The sequence below is a fragment of the Peromyscus maniculatus genome, chromosome 14, assembly GCF_049852395.1.
Source record: "Peromyscus maniculatus bairdii isolate BWxNUB_F1_BW_parent chromosome 14, HU_Pman_BW_mat_3.1, whole genome shotgun sequence".
Taxonomy (NCBI): domain Eukaryota; kingdom Metazoa; phylum Chordata; class Mammalia; order Rodentia; family Cricetidae; genus Peromyscus; species Peromyscus maniculatus.
In genome coordinates this window covers 56,435,065-56,451,018 of record NC_134865.1, presented here as the reverse complement: position 1 = coordinate 56,451,018, position 15,954 = coordinate 56,435,065, and the positions used below count along the sequence as shown (strand labels likewise).

Genomic DNA, 15,954 nt, shown 5'->3' with positions numbered 1-15,954 from the left:
TATCACTAAGCTGACAAACATCATCTACAGATCAGCTTTGAACTACAAGGTGCTCAGAACAATTTTGAGATGACTAGCTGAGATGATCCAGTCTCAAAGACTACTTGAATAAGGACTTGAGATAAACCCTGAACTTTGGCTTTATACACAGACTGGATAATAATGAAGGATATAGTTACCTTTCCTAGAATTTGACAATTAACCTAAATTTTTCTTTCAGGATAAAGATAACTTCACCCATACCCAGCAGGAAGCAATTTTAAGAATATGACACCCACATTGCCAAAGAAGTGGTGTGGGGCGGGTGGTTTTTTGGTTCTTTTAATGGGTTTTGGGTCTGGGATAATTTTCAATTGTTTAGGGGGGTTGGTTACAAGTTGTTGTCAAGGGTTAGGAAAAAGGATAAGCAAAGGAGATTAGATTTAAGGTTCTTGTTTAAAAAAAAAAAAAAGAAAGAAAGAAAAGAAAAAGACAATTACTAGTTTTAAATACTTTACATTATTACCAACTATTAGGATATAAAGAAATGAAAGTTAGTAGTTAGACATTACAATAGAAATTGTAGTCATATTAGATATGTTTTAAAAATTGAGCAGATATATTTTAGACAGGTCATCTTCAAACCCTTCAGAGATCTAACGAATATGGCATTTAAAATATTTTAATAACTTAGAAATTTTTCTTTTTTGAGACATGTCAGCTCCTGGCAGTACCAATCTACTTCAGAGAAAATATGGGCATTGAAGAAACTGCATATGGAGTTAATTTTCATTGTGGCAAAAGTTAGCCACTGGACAACAAAGTATCCTCAAATCAACAGGACAAAATGGACAGACAGAACACGAAACAAAGGACTACCGATTCCTGCCAAAACAAGTATGGTTATGGCTTTATCAGAAGGCATCTTCTGAGGCCAGGACAATATGGCACCATCCCTGAAGTGGCCTTCACAATCTGGAAAAGGTACAGTGCCCTTTTCTTTGAAGGCAGCTGAACAGGCAGTGGGCCGATGGCTTCTGTTGTGCAATGGAACAGCAACTGAAAGCTCACGCCTCTCAATAGTAGACTGGCATTTAATAGAGGGATGTGGAGAAGGGCATGCTTAGATGAAGCCATATATACACAGCCAAGAAGAATGGACAGCTGAATTCAAAAACCATCAACAATTTCCAGAATTTAAAATCCTGAATCATGACATGACACTAGTGGAATTCAGGTGTTTCTGGTACATGGACTGCTCTCACCCAGTGTGAGGTTGAACTGTTGACCTTGTGTACAACCTACTTCACAAATGAGTCTGTCAGATACGCTAAGCCTATAGGCTGAAGATGATGCCCCAACACTGTGGAGAAACCTCAGGTGACTGTCCAGGCAGCTGGCTGTTTCTGTCAACTCACAAAATTTTTGGAAGTTGCTTTTGTGCACTTCCTGTTTTTATTTTTGTTAGCTAATATTATTTCCTTCTTGGGTCTCTGAGGGAGTTGAAGATTAGTTAGTTATAGTTGAAGATTAATTAGGATAGAAAGTGAATTAGATACATTTTGGACTTACTAAAATAGGATAGATAAGGGAATTATTTTCTCTGATTTGTCAAATACAAATGGACTAGACATCGTTTAGGTATTTGTTACTTGTATATATTGTATATAGTTATTGTACTTTTGTATATAGTTTTTCTTTTGTTAGTTATAACCTTTTGCCTTTTTTCTTTTTATTAAAATAGAAAAGGGGAAATGTGGTGATATTTTATTTGTACTGAAATGTTATTTTAATTTTATGTTAATAAATAAAGTTGCCCTGGGGTCAGAGCTATTAGAGCCATAGTAAGAGCGTGGTGGTTAGAAGAGCTAGGTAGATTTCTGTGTGTTCAGGGATACAGCCAGTATTGGAGACATACGCCTTTAAGACTTGGAGGGCGGTACTTACAGGCAGTGATGAGGCAGTCATGTGGTTGGGTTTACAACCAATGAGAAGGCAGAACAGAAAGAATATTTAAACAGGGACACAGGAAGTACCTCCCTCTCTCGGGGAAGCTAGGAGCACTGCAGGAGGTAAGATTTTATCTCTGAGCTCTGACCTCTCGGCTTTTCTCTTTTACCTTGGCTCTGTGTTTCTTATTTTAATAATACGATTGGTTACATCTACATTTGGTTCTCAACACCAACTCACTGAATCATAACTATCTATAACTCCAGTTCCAGGGAATCTGATGAGGTTTTTCTGCCTCTGTGGACACTAGGCACATACCTTGTGCACAAACATACACTCATACACATGCACACACACACACAAAAAAAAAAAAACACACTCAGAGTGCTATGACCCTAAGTGTAACACAAAACTAAAATAGCTCTTTGTAATTGGAGTTTTCTCCAGTCCCACTAGGGCCCATAGCCACTCAGACCCAAGTAAACACACAGAGACTTACATTACTTATAAACTGTATGGCCGTGGCAGGCTTCTTGTTATCTAGTTCTTATATCTGAAATTGAACCATTTCTATTAATCTATAAGTTGCCACGTGGCTTGTGGCTTACCAGTACTTTACATCTTGTTTTACATGGTGGCAGCTGGCAGTGTTTTCTGACTCAGCCTTTCCTTCCCAGCATTCTCCTCTCTGCTTGTCCCACCTATACTATACTTCCTGCCTGGCTACTGGCCAATCAGCATTTTACTTATCAATCAATCAGAGCAACCATTCACAGCATACAGAAAGACATCTCCAGCAGCTCTTAAACTATGGCATAAGGTTTTAGGAATAATGACCTGAAAAGGTCCCTTTATGTTCAATGGAGACAGGGTGTTTCAGTTGGTGGAGATATAGATAAATATTTCTCTTTCTTTTTCTCTTTCTTTTTTTCCTTCCTTCCTTCCTTTCCTTCTTTCTTTGTGCTTTTTTGAGACAAGGTTTCTCTGTGTATCCCTGGCTATCCTGGAACTTGCTTTGTAGACCAGGCTGGCTTCTAACTCATATAGATCTATCTGCCTCTGCCTCTCAAGTTCTGGGATTAAAGGCGTGTGCCACCATGTCCTATTATTGCCTGGAGGACCAGCCTCCAGCATTGCAGGGCTCAAAGGGAAGCCATGGAGTTGGCATGTACTATGACTTTTTTATCTGCAGAGGTTAGGGAAAAAGACACTCTCTTGATGGTTTCCTTCAGACCTTTTTCTTTATTCTTTATTCTTCTTTTGCATTCTCTATTCTTTATTTTCCTGGTGATTCCCTTCTTTCATTCTTGAAGTTTTCCTTCTAACTCTATCTTTATTCTTGGTGTTTCCTTCTAGTTCCTTCTAACTCTCTCATTCTTGAAGTTTCCCTTCTAGCCCATTTTAACTCTATCTCTATTCTTTCCCTTAGAGCTTATATACTCCAGCAAAATCTTTCAGGCAATAAAAACTACAATGTGGTTACATTCTGTTTTTCAAGTGAATGATTACAATAAATACAAAACAAACAGTAAAAAACAGCATGTTTTCCATATCCCTTACATGATTAAACATTTTACACATTATAGATGAAAAACAAATTATTCCAAGAACCCACATATATTCATACCCAAGCAACTTGTTATAGATTAACCATGTAGGCAAGCAAGATATTTTTCTCAGTCAGGTCTTTTACTGGCAGGCTGCAGCTTTGCAGTTACAAAGAAAGAGCCAATTTATTACTTACCTTGAAAGGTAATCTTATAAGGAATCTTAAAGGAATCACAAACCTAAACTTTTATATATGTAAAAAGAATCAATCAGCTCTAATTTAAATCTTTGAGGTACATACCCATTCATCAATAGTTTCTTATATCAGGAAACTAAGAGCAAAAATGGGCACAGGGAATTAGTCATCATCTTTGATCGCCAACGAAACCTAGCAAGGAAAGTACATCAGTTAGCAACAATTGGGCTGCTTTGTTTTTTTTTTTTTACCCTAATCTAAGGAAGCTATAACTCAGTTATGTGTCCTTGTGAATGTTAGATTGTTTTCTGGGGTTTTTCATCTCAAAGCTATTATCAAAGCATCTGATCTAACCTGAAGTTATTTTAAGGCTTTGTTTCAGCTAATGATGCACACTGAAACCTGTGACTGCATCGTTCAGCATTAAGAGAATTAGAGCCAGCCTGGCTCCTGGGGACTCAAATGTTTTCCTTAGTCATTAACCTGAACTTTGATCTATGCAGCTCCATAGGTGACACTCATAGGCCCTAGCTGTGTGACATTTCCTTGTATTTATTTTTATTTATCAAAACTCCGTATAAACTAATATTATTACCATCAATTAGACAGTACAGCTTAGGAAAGAATCATCTTCATAATAATCCACAGGTAAAAAATGCCCAGTAGAATGGGATGTTTCCATGAGATAAACACACTACATCACTGGCAGTGGGGATCTCCCCATACCCATTCACACCATGCCAGATACCAGAGGAAGATGCCAGCGGCAAACATGGAAAGGCACAGCGGAAGCAAAAGACACCCTGGGGTCTGTGGTCTCAGGGCCTTGCCTATGTGAGCTTCACCTATCAGGGTTTTCCCTCCTGGTGGGCTGACACCCTGAAGTCAATCGGCACCTGCTGCTCCTCTGACATGGCCACCGGAAACATCCAGCAAGATTTATTTCCTAGCGGTCATTGGGAAATAGTTATTGAACCGCATTATCTAGCAAGCACGGCTAATCCACGTCACTCACTCTTTCTTTCAGAACTGTGGTGCTGTCAGCTGCATGTCTGGCTGGGTAGCCGTCCAGGTGCATGCCTTGCCTGGTAACAGTTGCAAGCCTTGCCCGGTAGACCCTTCTGTTGGAACATGGCCCAAGAATGGAGTCCTTGTGAGGAATTCCGGGGGCTTGTGAGAAAACTCCCCCCCCAAAAAAAACCCCAAAACAAAAAACCAACACACACACACACACACACACACACACACACACAAAGACAAGAGTCTTGTGACCTCAGTTTCCTCAAAAGCACTAAACTGTTCTTAAATGTGCTTTTGTGTCCCTCCCAGGGGTCGCGGACAGGAGTGGCTGGACTTCAAGTGACTCATTACAACTGGCTATTGTTACTTGTGTATATGCCTCTATGGAAAAACATGATTTTGCCACCCGTGGCTTGCCCTTATTGTTCACTTTGCTCACGTGACTCCTCTTACCCCAGAGAGTCTAAACTGTCTGATCCTCTGAATGAACTTGGCTATTGCATGAGACTTTAGTCTGACTCATTTTCAGGCTCTATTCTCCCAGGTCCCACCACCTCCAGAGTGGTCAACACTCTTCAACCTACCTCTTAACGTTTCTTAAAAATCGCTTCCCTCCCTGGGAGAAGACCAAATGCTATGGCTCTGCCAAGAACATACAGTAAAAGGTTCCTAATGCCATACAGCAGCACCCACAGATCAGTGTCTCTTGGCCGTCATCAGTAGATGGGAATTAATGCAGGAGCCCACAACTGAACAATGTGCAGAGTGAGAGACTTTGGAGCACTCAGCCCTAAATGGGATGTCTCCATCAAAGTCCTCCCCTCAGGGCTCAGGGTCTTTGCAGAAGAGGAGGCAAAAAGATTGCAGCCAGGTCGTGGTGGTGCCTGCCTTTAATCCCAGTCCTCGAGACAGGTGGATATCTGTGAGTTCAAGGCTAGCCTGGCTCTTACAATGTTGTTTTAAGTTTTTTTTTCGAGACAGAGGTATAGGATGATTCCAAGGAGGTAGTGTTTTCCAGACATGACAGAATTGATGCACACATGAACTCACAGAGGCTGTGGCAGGACATATAAGACCTGCACAGGTTCAAGCCAGACGGGATCGTAGCCCTGAGAGGGGAAAGTAGACATGGGGCCCCAGTCCTAACAAAAAAGCTATTTAGAATCGGTACCCACTGACAAACGGAAAATCATTTTTCTCGAATGGAGGGTGACTGCACATGAACTACACTCCAGGGCAGGTCCCATGCCCAGTTGCTGACTAACACAAATGAACCCCATGGTTTTTTATTTGGTTGGTGTGTGTGTGTGTGTGTGTGTGTGTGTGTGTGTGTGTGTGTGCTTGTTTGTTTTGTTTTGTTTTTTTTTTTTTTGCTTTTACGGTTTGGTTTGGTTTTGAGAGTGAGAGAATACAGAGTTGGGTGGGGAGATTCTGGGAGGAGTCGCAGGAGGAGAAAACGTGATAAAAATATATTACATGAGGGCTGGAGGGATAGCTCAGCCGTTAAAGGCTAGGCTCACAACCAAAAAATATAAAAATATATTACATGAAAAATTTTTTAAAAAAATAAATGAATCACTGCCCTCTAAGGTAGAGTGGGATAGCCCAGTGGCAGAGTGCTAGCCTACCATGCACAAGCCCTGGGCTCAATCCTCGGCACCATAAGAAAGTAGGAACCACGCTGTCCTCCAACCAATAAGGAAGACAGTCCATAACACCTTTGGGTGGAAAACTTCAAGACTTTATTAAAGGGAGAAAAAATGGATACATATCCTAACAGCAGCAGCCCTGCTCAGGAGGGATCACAAATGTCACTATTCAAAAAAAAAAAAATCACAGTTTTGCTGGGATTGTCCTCATTTCACCACCCAAATGTTTGTGGAAGAAAGTCTGGAGTTTCTGCCATGCATCCACCTGGGCCATGGCATGAGGCCTGGGCTCCCCTCCAAAGACGACAGGCATGTTAAAATAGGCATGTAGGTAAGCCTTGCACCAAGGGAAATAAGGGGGTTCAATATCGTGCCCTGTTTGGGGATAGCAGATGATCTGGGGCTTCTCCTTCCCATGGGCCTGTAAGCGTTTGGAGATCTCATTGGCAAAGAACTCGCTCTTCCAGTTGCGGTCATCCTGACCCACAATCAACAGGAAGGCCGTGTCTGACCTTTCCACAGGGATGATGCTCTTCTGGTCAGGTCCTTCTAAAGGGCAATTCAGAACATCCAAAATATCTTTAAGGCCATCTTTGGTCACCCTGATACGATTTTCATGTATGCATAAAGGGGGTAGGGTCTCATCCTTATAGTATAATGTTCCAGCAATATTGGCCATACAGCCATTGATTATGACAGCAGCTGTGATGCCTTTCAGGAAAGAGGCCATGGAGAGGCAGAGTTGAGCCCCTTTGGAAGTCCCCAGCAGGCCAATCCCTGGTCCCTTGACCTAAGAAAGAGACATAGAGAAAAAAGGGGATGAGGAGTTCATCTGGAGGGTAAGACAGTTAGTGATGCCAACCTATGGATGTAAGGCGGCCTGAGCCTGAATCTCCCTCTGCACCATCCTGGCTTTTGAAAGGTGATTAGGTCTCTTCAAATCAATGTCCCTAGTGGTAAGATGAGGCTCAACTGAAGACCCCAGGTGTACATGAAGCTCAAATAGGAAATAACAGGCTCATTCCTAAGCATGAATATGTCAAAAGAAGCATGTGGGTAAGTCAAGAAAAGCTTAGCTCTTTTCCTATGGTGTTTTTATACTGGAGGGCACTGCACTCATGTAAGTTGATGGTATTAATGTGAACGCAGGTAATATTCTGTTATGGATAAGAGTCTGAGTAAGACACATACATACGTACATACAGAAGAAGAGAAAGCAATTGTCTTAGTTAGCGTTACCATTGCTGTGATGAAACTCCATGACCAAAAGCAAGTTGGGGAGGAAAGGGTTTATTTGCCCTGCATATCCACATCATAGCCCATCTTTGAAGGAAGTCAGGACAGGAACTCAAACAGGGCAGGAACCTGGAGGCAGGAGCTGATGCAGAGGCCATGGAAGAGTGCTGCTTACTGGCTTGTCCTTCATGGCTTGTTCAATTTGCTTTCTTATAGAATCCAGGAACACACAAGCCCAGGGGTGACACTACCCACAACTGGGTGGGTTCCCCCACATCACTAATTAAGAAAATGTTCCACAGACTTCCCTGTTCAATTTGCTTTCTTATAGAACCCAGGAACACACCAGCCCAGGGGTGACACCACCCACAACTGGGTGGGTTCCCCCACATTAAGAAAATGTTCCACAGACTTCCCTGCAGACCCATCTTACATTTTCTCAGTTGAGGTTTCCTCCTCTCCAATGACTTTAGCTTTTTCATGCTGACATAAAACTAGCCAGAACAGAGAGAAACAAAAGTCTCCCAAACTGAAATTAGTGTTACTTTTATCAAAGAGTTATTTGATATCATTATAAAGGTACTTATTTAGTGGTATATATAAATATTACAAAATCATGGAGAGGTATGTATAAATAAAAACCTCCTTGGCAGACCTGGTCCACTCTTCCTTCGGTGTGGATTTTCTTCTAACACATAAGTGGTAGCAGGCACTGGGAGGTTTACAAAACCGTAATCAATAGGACAAGTTCCCAGACAACGGCTCTACTGCTTCTAACAGGAAAGCTTTGCCAAACTAGGCTCCTCCCGTCAGCTCTCACTTCTGCTGGGCTTCAGGAGTGGCCTCTTCGTTTCCTTGTTCACACTGAATGTGATTTTCTGTTGTCCACATCGGTCTCCGCCTTGCCCCACACTCAAGCAAAGCAATGATGCCGCTCAGGGACCCGGCCCAGCTGTGGGTTACCTTGGCCTGCTCTAATCTTTACACTGACTGTGCCCATACCCCAGGTAGCCTCCTTTCTGGACGAACCATGATATCAGGCTCTTGTCTGCATGCTTCCATTGTCAGATGCCTTATCTAGTTCAAAAATTGACTTTCCTTTTTTTTTTTTTTTTTCTTTCGAGACAGGGTTTCTCTGTGTAGTTTTGGTGCCTGTCCTGGAACTCACTTGGTAGCCCAGGCTGGCCTCGAACTCACAGAGATCCGCCTGGCTCTGCCTCCCGAGTGCTGGGATTAAAGGCGTGCGCCACCACTGCGACTTTCCTTTTTAACTTTGCAAAAGACTAGATATTGGGAGCTGGAGAAATGACTCAGTGCTTAGCATCCACATGGAAGCTCACAACTGTCTGTAATTCCAGTTCCAAGGGATACAAAAGCCCTCTTCTTGCCTTCACAGGCATCAGGCACACATGTGGTTCACAAACATGCAGGCAGGCAAAATACTCATATACATAAAAACTTTTTAAAACAATAAAAACAATCTAATGTTTCATTATATCACTGTGCTGTGGAAGCCCACAAAGGTTTCCTAGTGAGATCTGAGCTTGCTTTACCCAGCAGAACTGCATTAGAGGATTGCTTGACCATGTGTGCGGTTACCAGGTTAGCTCGGAAGGGTCTGTACTTAGCTGTGCTGGGGGAAGGTCTTTTGCTCCACCCCTTGGCATTCCTTTAAAAAGCCCTTTAGAAGAGACGGAAGGGGCCGGTGGTTAAGGATCCAGGCCCTTCCGAGCTATCCTGTGTTTCTATCTGTCTCTCTCCCCTCTATATTTCTATCTAATTATTTCGCACTTCTCCCTCCTCAAGAGTACAGTACCCTGGAGGAAAAGTGGGAGTAGGCCTCCCACACTGTGCCTTAGCAACCGGATTAAAAATCCTGCCTTGGGGGATGGATGCTTCTAAACCAAACGACAAAAGTATCAGCCAACCTGAGGGTGCCTGAGCAGGTAGTTCACGGCTTCCTCAAAGTACTCCAGGTGAAAGGCATCCAAGCCCTTGGGGAGGTCATCGTAGTTATAATAAGCCAGAGCCAGGACAGCAAAACCCTTCCCAGCCAGCAGGCTAGCCCGATACTCCAGAAGGCCACCTCCAACTCCAAAAATGTCTATGATTCCAGGGAAGGGTCCATTTCCTTAGAAAGAGAGACACAAGAGGGAGAGACAGTTTACCCTTTACTCAGCTCAACAGCATCGAGTTCACTGGAGCCCCGAGTGTCCATCATCATGGATGTCAACCTTTGGCTGGGTGCTGGGACTAGGTGCTCTGTTCTTTGTAGAGGTTCCCTAGGATCCTCTCAGGTATTTGGTCCCAATTTCCCAGTGCCTGTTCCATTGTATTCCTAAATCAGTGACCTCACAGCACATTTCTTTCCTGCTTAAACCATCCAGAATTTTAAAAAATGTGTTTGTAATGAAAAGATCTGATTAATTGCACTTCCAAAGTATTGTGATATCAAGACCTATCATTGATAATCTTGAAAAAAAATTATGAAAGAAATTCTAAATTCTCAGGTAGTGTCTCTACATTCTATGCAAAGGCTTGTGATTTTTCAAGATTGCTACCAAAGAGTCAAATGAAGTCCACATTTATCTGTACTTGCTTGTAAATTCCAAGATTTAAAAATCATTTATTAGTAGCAGGGCATGATGGCACACGCCTTTAATCCCAGCACTCGGGAGGCAGAGGCAGGCAGATCTCTGAGTTCGAGGCCAGCCTGGTCTACAGAATGAGTTCCAGGACAGCCAGGGCTACAGAGAGAAACCCTGTCATGACAAACAAAACTTTTAAAAAATTATTAATATTCATGTGTTTGAGTATTTGGGGGTATAGTTCTATCAGTGATTAGTACCCTTGGAGGCCAGAAGCAGACATCAGATCCCCTGAAAATGCCTTTATGGACAGCTGTGAGTTGCCATTTGAGTCATGGGAGGTGAATTCAGGTCTTCTGCAAGAGTAGTGAGCTCTCCATGTCTCCAGCCCCAAGCTTCTGGGTTTTTATGACCCGACCTTCCTTATCTTTTGTTTGTCTCACCAAGGTTTTTCTATTTTCTTTTTTCTTTCTTTTTTTTTTTTTCTGGTTTTTCGCGCCACCACCGCCCAGCCGGTTTTTCTATTTTCTTTGTGTTTTTTGAGTCAGCAAGAAATTCTTCTTGGTCCCGATGTTATAAAGGCACATCCTTTGCTCTGAAATTTTTGTTCTTTTGGGTTTTTAAAAAAATTTACGTATTTGGGGGGGGGGGGGGCTGGAGAGATGGCTCAGTGGTTAGGAGTACTGGCTGTTCTTCCAGAGGACCAGGGTTCAATTCCCAGCACCCACATGGAAGCTCACACTGTCCACAACTCCAGTTCCAAGGCTTCTGACACCCTCACATAGACATGCAAGCAGGCAAATATATATATATATATAATGTGTATGGGTGTTTTACCTGCAAGCACATCTATACCACATGTATGCCAGGTACTCGTGAGCGTGGAGGTCAGAAGAGGGAGCTGGTTCTCCTGGAACTGGAGCTGGCGATGGTTCTGAGATAAAGTGTGGGTGCTGGGAACTGAACTTTTCTGCAAGAGCTGCAAACGCTACTAACTGCTGAGCCATCACTCCAACATGATCTTTTAATTAGTTTATACATTAAACTTTATTTCTGCTTAATGGTTGATGCATATTCCAACTATGCAAATACACCTGCTTGCTTAGAAAAGTTATTATACATGTTCCTTTCATACACCAACACACACCACACATCTTTATAAACTCCCACACTCTACAGACATTGTTATTAGTATTAGTAGTACTATGTTTTTTGAGACAGGGTTTCTTTGTGTAATATCCCTTGCTGTCCTGGAACTAGCTCTGTAGACCAGGCTGGCCTCAAACTCAGAGATCTGCCTGCATCTGCCTCCCAAGTACTGGGATCAATAATGTGCACCACCATTGCCTGGCACGTTCCCATATTTTGTTTGTTTGTTTTTTGTTTTTGAGACAGGGTTTCTCTGTGTAGCTTTGGAGCCTGTCCTGGAACTCATTCTGTTGACCAGGCTGATCTTGAACTCACAAAGATCAGCCTGCCTCTGCCTCCTGAGTGCTGGGATTAAAGGCCTGTGCCACCACCACCTGACCACAGTCATATGTTTTTAACATCTGTAGTTCATCTCAAGTGTAGACATATGAAAACTCAATTTGTTCATGTAAAACAGCTCAAGGAGAATAAGAAATAGTTTATTTTGAACCCAAACCTGGATGAGGGTGCTCCAGGGAACATGGATTAAGGTTGTCCCAAATACCATGTTCCTACATGGTAATAGTTCCATCAAGTTTTCATGAAAACACGTGGTGGTCTGAATGAAAATGGCCCCCCTGACAGGCTCCTTCATTTGAATACTTGGTCCCCCACTGGTGACACTGAGAAGGACTAAGAAGGATGGTCTTGTTGGAGGAGGTGTGTCACTGGGCTCTGAGGTTTCCAAGGCCATCAGTTCCAGTTGTCTCTCTCTGCCTTGTGCTCCCTGATCATATGAGAGCTCTCAGCTACTGCTCCAGAGCCACGCCTGCCTGCCTGCCTGCTGTCATGCTCCTGGCCATGATGATCATGGACTCTAGCCTTCTGAAACTGTAAGTAAGCCCCCAATAAACTCTTTCTTTTATTTGTTGCCTTAATCGTGGCGTCTTATCACAGCAATAAAAAAAGTAACTAAGGCATAACAAGAACAATGCCCTCCTCCTCCCAGAAAAATCACAAATTGGGTTGGAGAAAGTAGTTAACCATACTTGTTGCTTACCCAGAGACCCAAGTTCAGTTCCCAGCACCCATGTTGGGGCTCACAACTGCCTGTAATACTGGCTCCAGGGAATCTGATGCTCTCTTCTGGCCTCCTTGAGTACACACACACACACACACACACACACACACACACACACACACACCAGAAATCAAGGTCCTTTTAAAGCACATTGGTGGAAACATCAAGTAGGTGTGTTACTGGACAACATATTGAGCCTCTGGGTTGGTGGAAGTTAGAGGTCTGTACATTCCAAAAAAAGATTTACCTAAGAGTTACAGGAATGTTGGGTAGGCAGTAACTGGCTATTTTAAGGGCTAAAGATACTCCCAGATCATTTATTTGGCTTTGGCCTGCAACATTCCAGTTGTCCACAGTCACCAAGTCCTAATCACCCAATCACCTCCTTCAAAGCATATATAGATTTTCGTCCCTCCTAGAAACTGTAGCTCACCTGTTGTTGAACTTTCTTTGGACCTCCAGCTCCCAAATAATGACAGGGAGTCTTCTTATTAAGTATGAAAGCTTGGCCTTAGCTTAGGCTTATTCCCAACTAGCTCTTAAAACTTAAATTCAGCAGGGTGGCGGGGGCGTACAAAAAGATCATCCTACAACACTCACCCATTTTTCTAACCAATTGTGGTGGGTTGAGTGGCCCCTAGAGAATCACGCGTGTGAATGCTTGAGCCATAGTGAGTGGCACTCTTAGGAAGTGTGTCCCTGCGGGAGTGGGTTTTGAGGTCTCATTTAGGCTCAAGCCATACCCAGTGTGAGTCTCGTTCTACTGCCTGTGCGTCAAGATGTAGAACTCTCAAGTGGGCTTGTCCTAACACAGACAGATTACAATGTGAAATGGTCCCTGACAAGGGAAACTTAGTTGACTGCAAGTTACAATCAGGACAGGGTAGAAAAATGGACCTTGGAAAATTAAACAGTGGTAGTGAAACCTGGGTTTAACGTCTAGTGACCCCAAGATGCTCTGAACTTTAAATACAGTGTCCTAGTTAGGATACTAGGTTATGACAGATTTAGAATAGGAAGGAAACACAGGTGCCCATGAGGAAGTCAAGGAAAGGGATCATGAAAATCTCTTATCAAAGGTCCTTTAGTGCTGATGAATTTTTCGTTTCTGTATAAACATGTAGCTATCCTATTTTTAGGCTGTCTGCCAGAGCCATGTACATTCCAACCATCTTCTACAGCAGTAATGGGGCCATCAAAACGTGCAGCACCACGGATTAACTGTTGTGTAAGAAATACAGCATCCTTATCCTAGGATGATCTCCAAACTGCTTTTATCAGCATTTCAACAGCTCAGTGTCATGAACATCCCTGGCCAAACCCCCTAGAGCATCTCTCTGTGAGTCACTGAACTCAAGTTCCTCTCAGAGCTGTGGCTCTTTTACCCAGGGAATTACCTCGGCATCACCCACCCAGGCTTTCAGATTCCGGACTCAAGAGTGGCACTCAAGTCCTGCAAGTTAGAAAGTTCCCCAGTGCTTGCGCTGGCCCATCTTGCCTGAAGGACAGTTCTAGAACAGTCAATGCCAAACGTGAACCCTTGCACAAGCACCCGCGGGGCGTACTATCACAGGGAAGATTTCTAGTTCAGGGGGCTTGGGCGAGCCCTGATCCTCTGCATGCCTAAGCAACCTCAGATGTTGCTCCTGAGTTGACCTGCAGTTCAGGGCTCCCCCAGCCATGAACCCAAGTCAGAAGGGCTTTTCCAGGGGCCCCTGACCTCCAAGGACCCCTGGGGAGCGTGGCAGACAGGGAAGAGGGGCCCAGGCAACGCACCCACGAAGCATCCCGGGCTGCAAGCACAGGTGGGAGGCGGCTCACCTGGGGGCAGGAAGAGCGTGGCGCGCACACGGCCCTCGCGCACGGGCACGCGCCGCACCCCGGGAGCCATGAAGTGACGCTCGTGCACCGCCCGCGCCAGCAGCCGCCCGCCGTCGGGCTCGTGGCCGTCCAGCACCTCCAGCTCCACCACGAAGGGCGTCCGCACGTCGCGCTTGACCAGGCGCCAGAAAGGCCGCTCGGGCTCCAGGGCCCAGAGCAGCCCCATGGGCTCGAGCCCCGCGAAGCTGCCGCCCAGCGCGGGCGCGCGCGCCAGGTCCAGGCGGCCGTGGGCGTCGGCGCGGTAGCGCGCGTGGGCGCGGAAGCGCGCGCCTTTCTCGTCGCGCAGGGCGGCGCGCAGCGTGACGGGCTGCTCGGGGGCCAGGCCGTGCACGGCGATGCTCAGCGGCTCGTCCCAGCAGCTGCGGCCCGCGGGCTCCAGGCTTACCATTGGCACCATCCTGACACCGAGGAAAAAAAGAGAATGCCTTCTCTCAACTTCTGGAGTCAGTGATCACAAGGGAACCAAAACCTTCGCCCTACTTGTGTGCTTTAGCAATCGCGGTGTGAAACTCTACCTGGAATTTATGGGATATGGTGGCCAGTATACAGAAAAGCTAAGCAATAGTAACATTTATGTTTTTCAAGGTGGTGTTGAAATACAGGTACAAAGCCTGTAACAATAGTTTTGCAAAAGTACCTCAGGATACTTTAGTGAGGTGATCTTTAGGAACTTGGCCTCTAACCGTCCTTACCTGGGTATGTTTTAGCCTTTCCTCATGCAGCCCGGAATAGAAGCTGGAACCCAACGTACGGAGTCAGACCACCCAGGGTCATTAATAGCTCGGGAATGTAAGTAACTGAGCCGCTGAAGGCATGACCTTATCCGGAAAAGGGTTGTAGGGACAATTTTATGGGCTAACCTGGGATAACGCCCAGCCAGATTGCCCCCCAGCCTAGAAAGACAGAGATAGATTTTTCAACTCAACTCATAGGTTTGGGGTTTTATCAGTCAGTCTTGGCAGGAAACTGGTGCATGGGACTGAGTCACTTAAGTTTGTAGATACCATGGCAAAGGCTTGGCTCTTCACTGAGATCCTCAAGGCAGCAACTGCAACCTAGTGTCAATGCAGACAGGCAGCCCTCACCGCAAAGAATAAGGGGTTTTGTTTTCCTGGAACCATGTGATTGATCTTTACCCAGAAATACAGATTGGGGTTTGCTTCCAAACCTTGTTCCAACTGGTAACAGTTCCATGAAGTTTTTATGGTAACAAACGAAGTCATAAACCAAGGCACTCTTAAGATATTTAGATGCAGCCGGGCGGTGGTGGCGCACGCCTTTAATCCCAGCACTCGGGAGGCAGAGGCGGGCGGATCTCTGTGAGTTCGAGGCCAGCCTGGGCTACCAAGTGAGTCCCAGGAAAGGCGCAAAGCTACACAGAGAAACCCTGTCTCGAAAAACCAAAAAAAAAAAAAAAAAAAAAAAAAAAAAAAAAAAAAAAAGATATTTTAGATGCAGGCATCAGCTGGGCAGGTTACCTTACCATACCTACTATGGGCCTCAGGTGCTGCCCGGCGGTGTTCTCAGAGTGGTTGGTGGAAGCTAGGCATCTGTACCTTGCAAAAGGATTTATCTAACAGCCCCAGGCTGGACGTTAGGTTAAACAGAGAGGTATTTAAAGGAGGCTAAAGGTCGTGCAAGCTGATTTGGCTCTGTGCATCTAATGATTGCAGACGATTGAATCAACATCAATAACAT

At 44.5% G+C, this 15,954-nt stretch overlaps 1 protein-coding gene across 2 annotated transcripts; it reads right to left on the bottom strand.

Moving 5' to 3' along the window:
• Positions 1–6,420: 6,420 nt before the first annotated feature.
• LOC102928561 (acyl-coenzyme A thioesterase 5-like) lies at positions 6,421–14,668 on the bottom strand. 2 transcript variants are annotated; one of them, XM_042260897.2, is made up of 3 exons: positions 14,197–14,668; positions 9,507–9,709; positions 6,421–7,132 (listed from the first exon to the last, which is right to left on the bottom strand). In XM_042260897.2, the coding sequence occupies exons 1-3, from the start codon at positions 14,651–14,653 to the stop codon at positions 6,527–6,529; spliced, it is 1,266 nt and encodes a 421-aa protein (XP_042116831.2). In that variant the 5' UTR covers positions 14,654–14,668; the 3' UTR covers positions 6,421–6,526. The 2 variants fall into 2 exon arrangements, with proteins under 2 accessions (XP_042116831.2, XP_076407158.1); XM_076551043.1 differs by lacking the exon at positions 9,507–9,709 and having other exon boundaries at positions 6,854–7,132.
• Between the last annotated feature and the right edge of the window lie 1,286 nt (positions 14,669–15,954).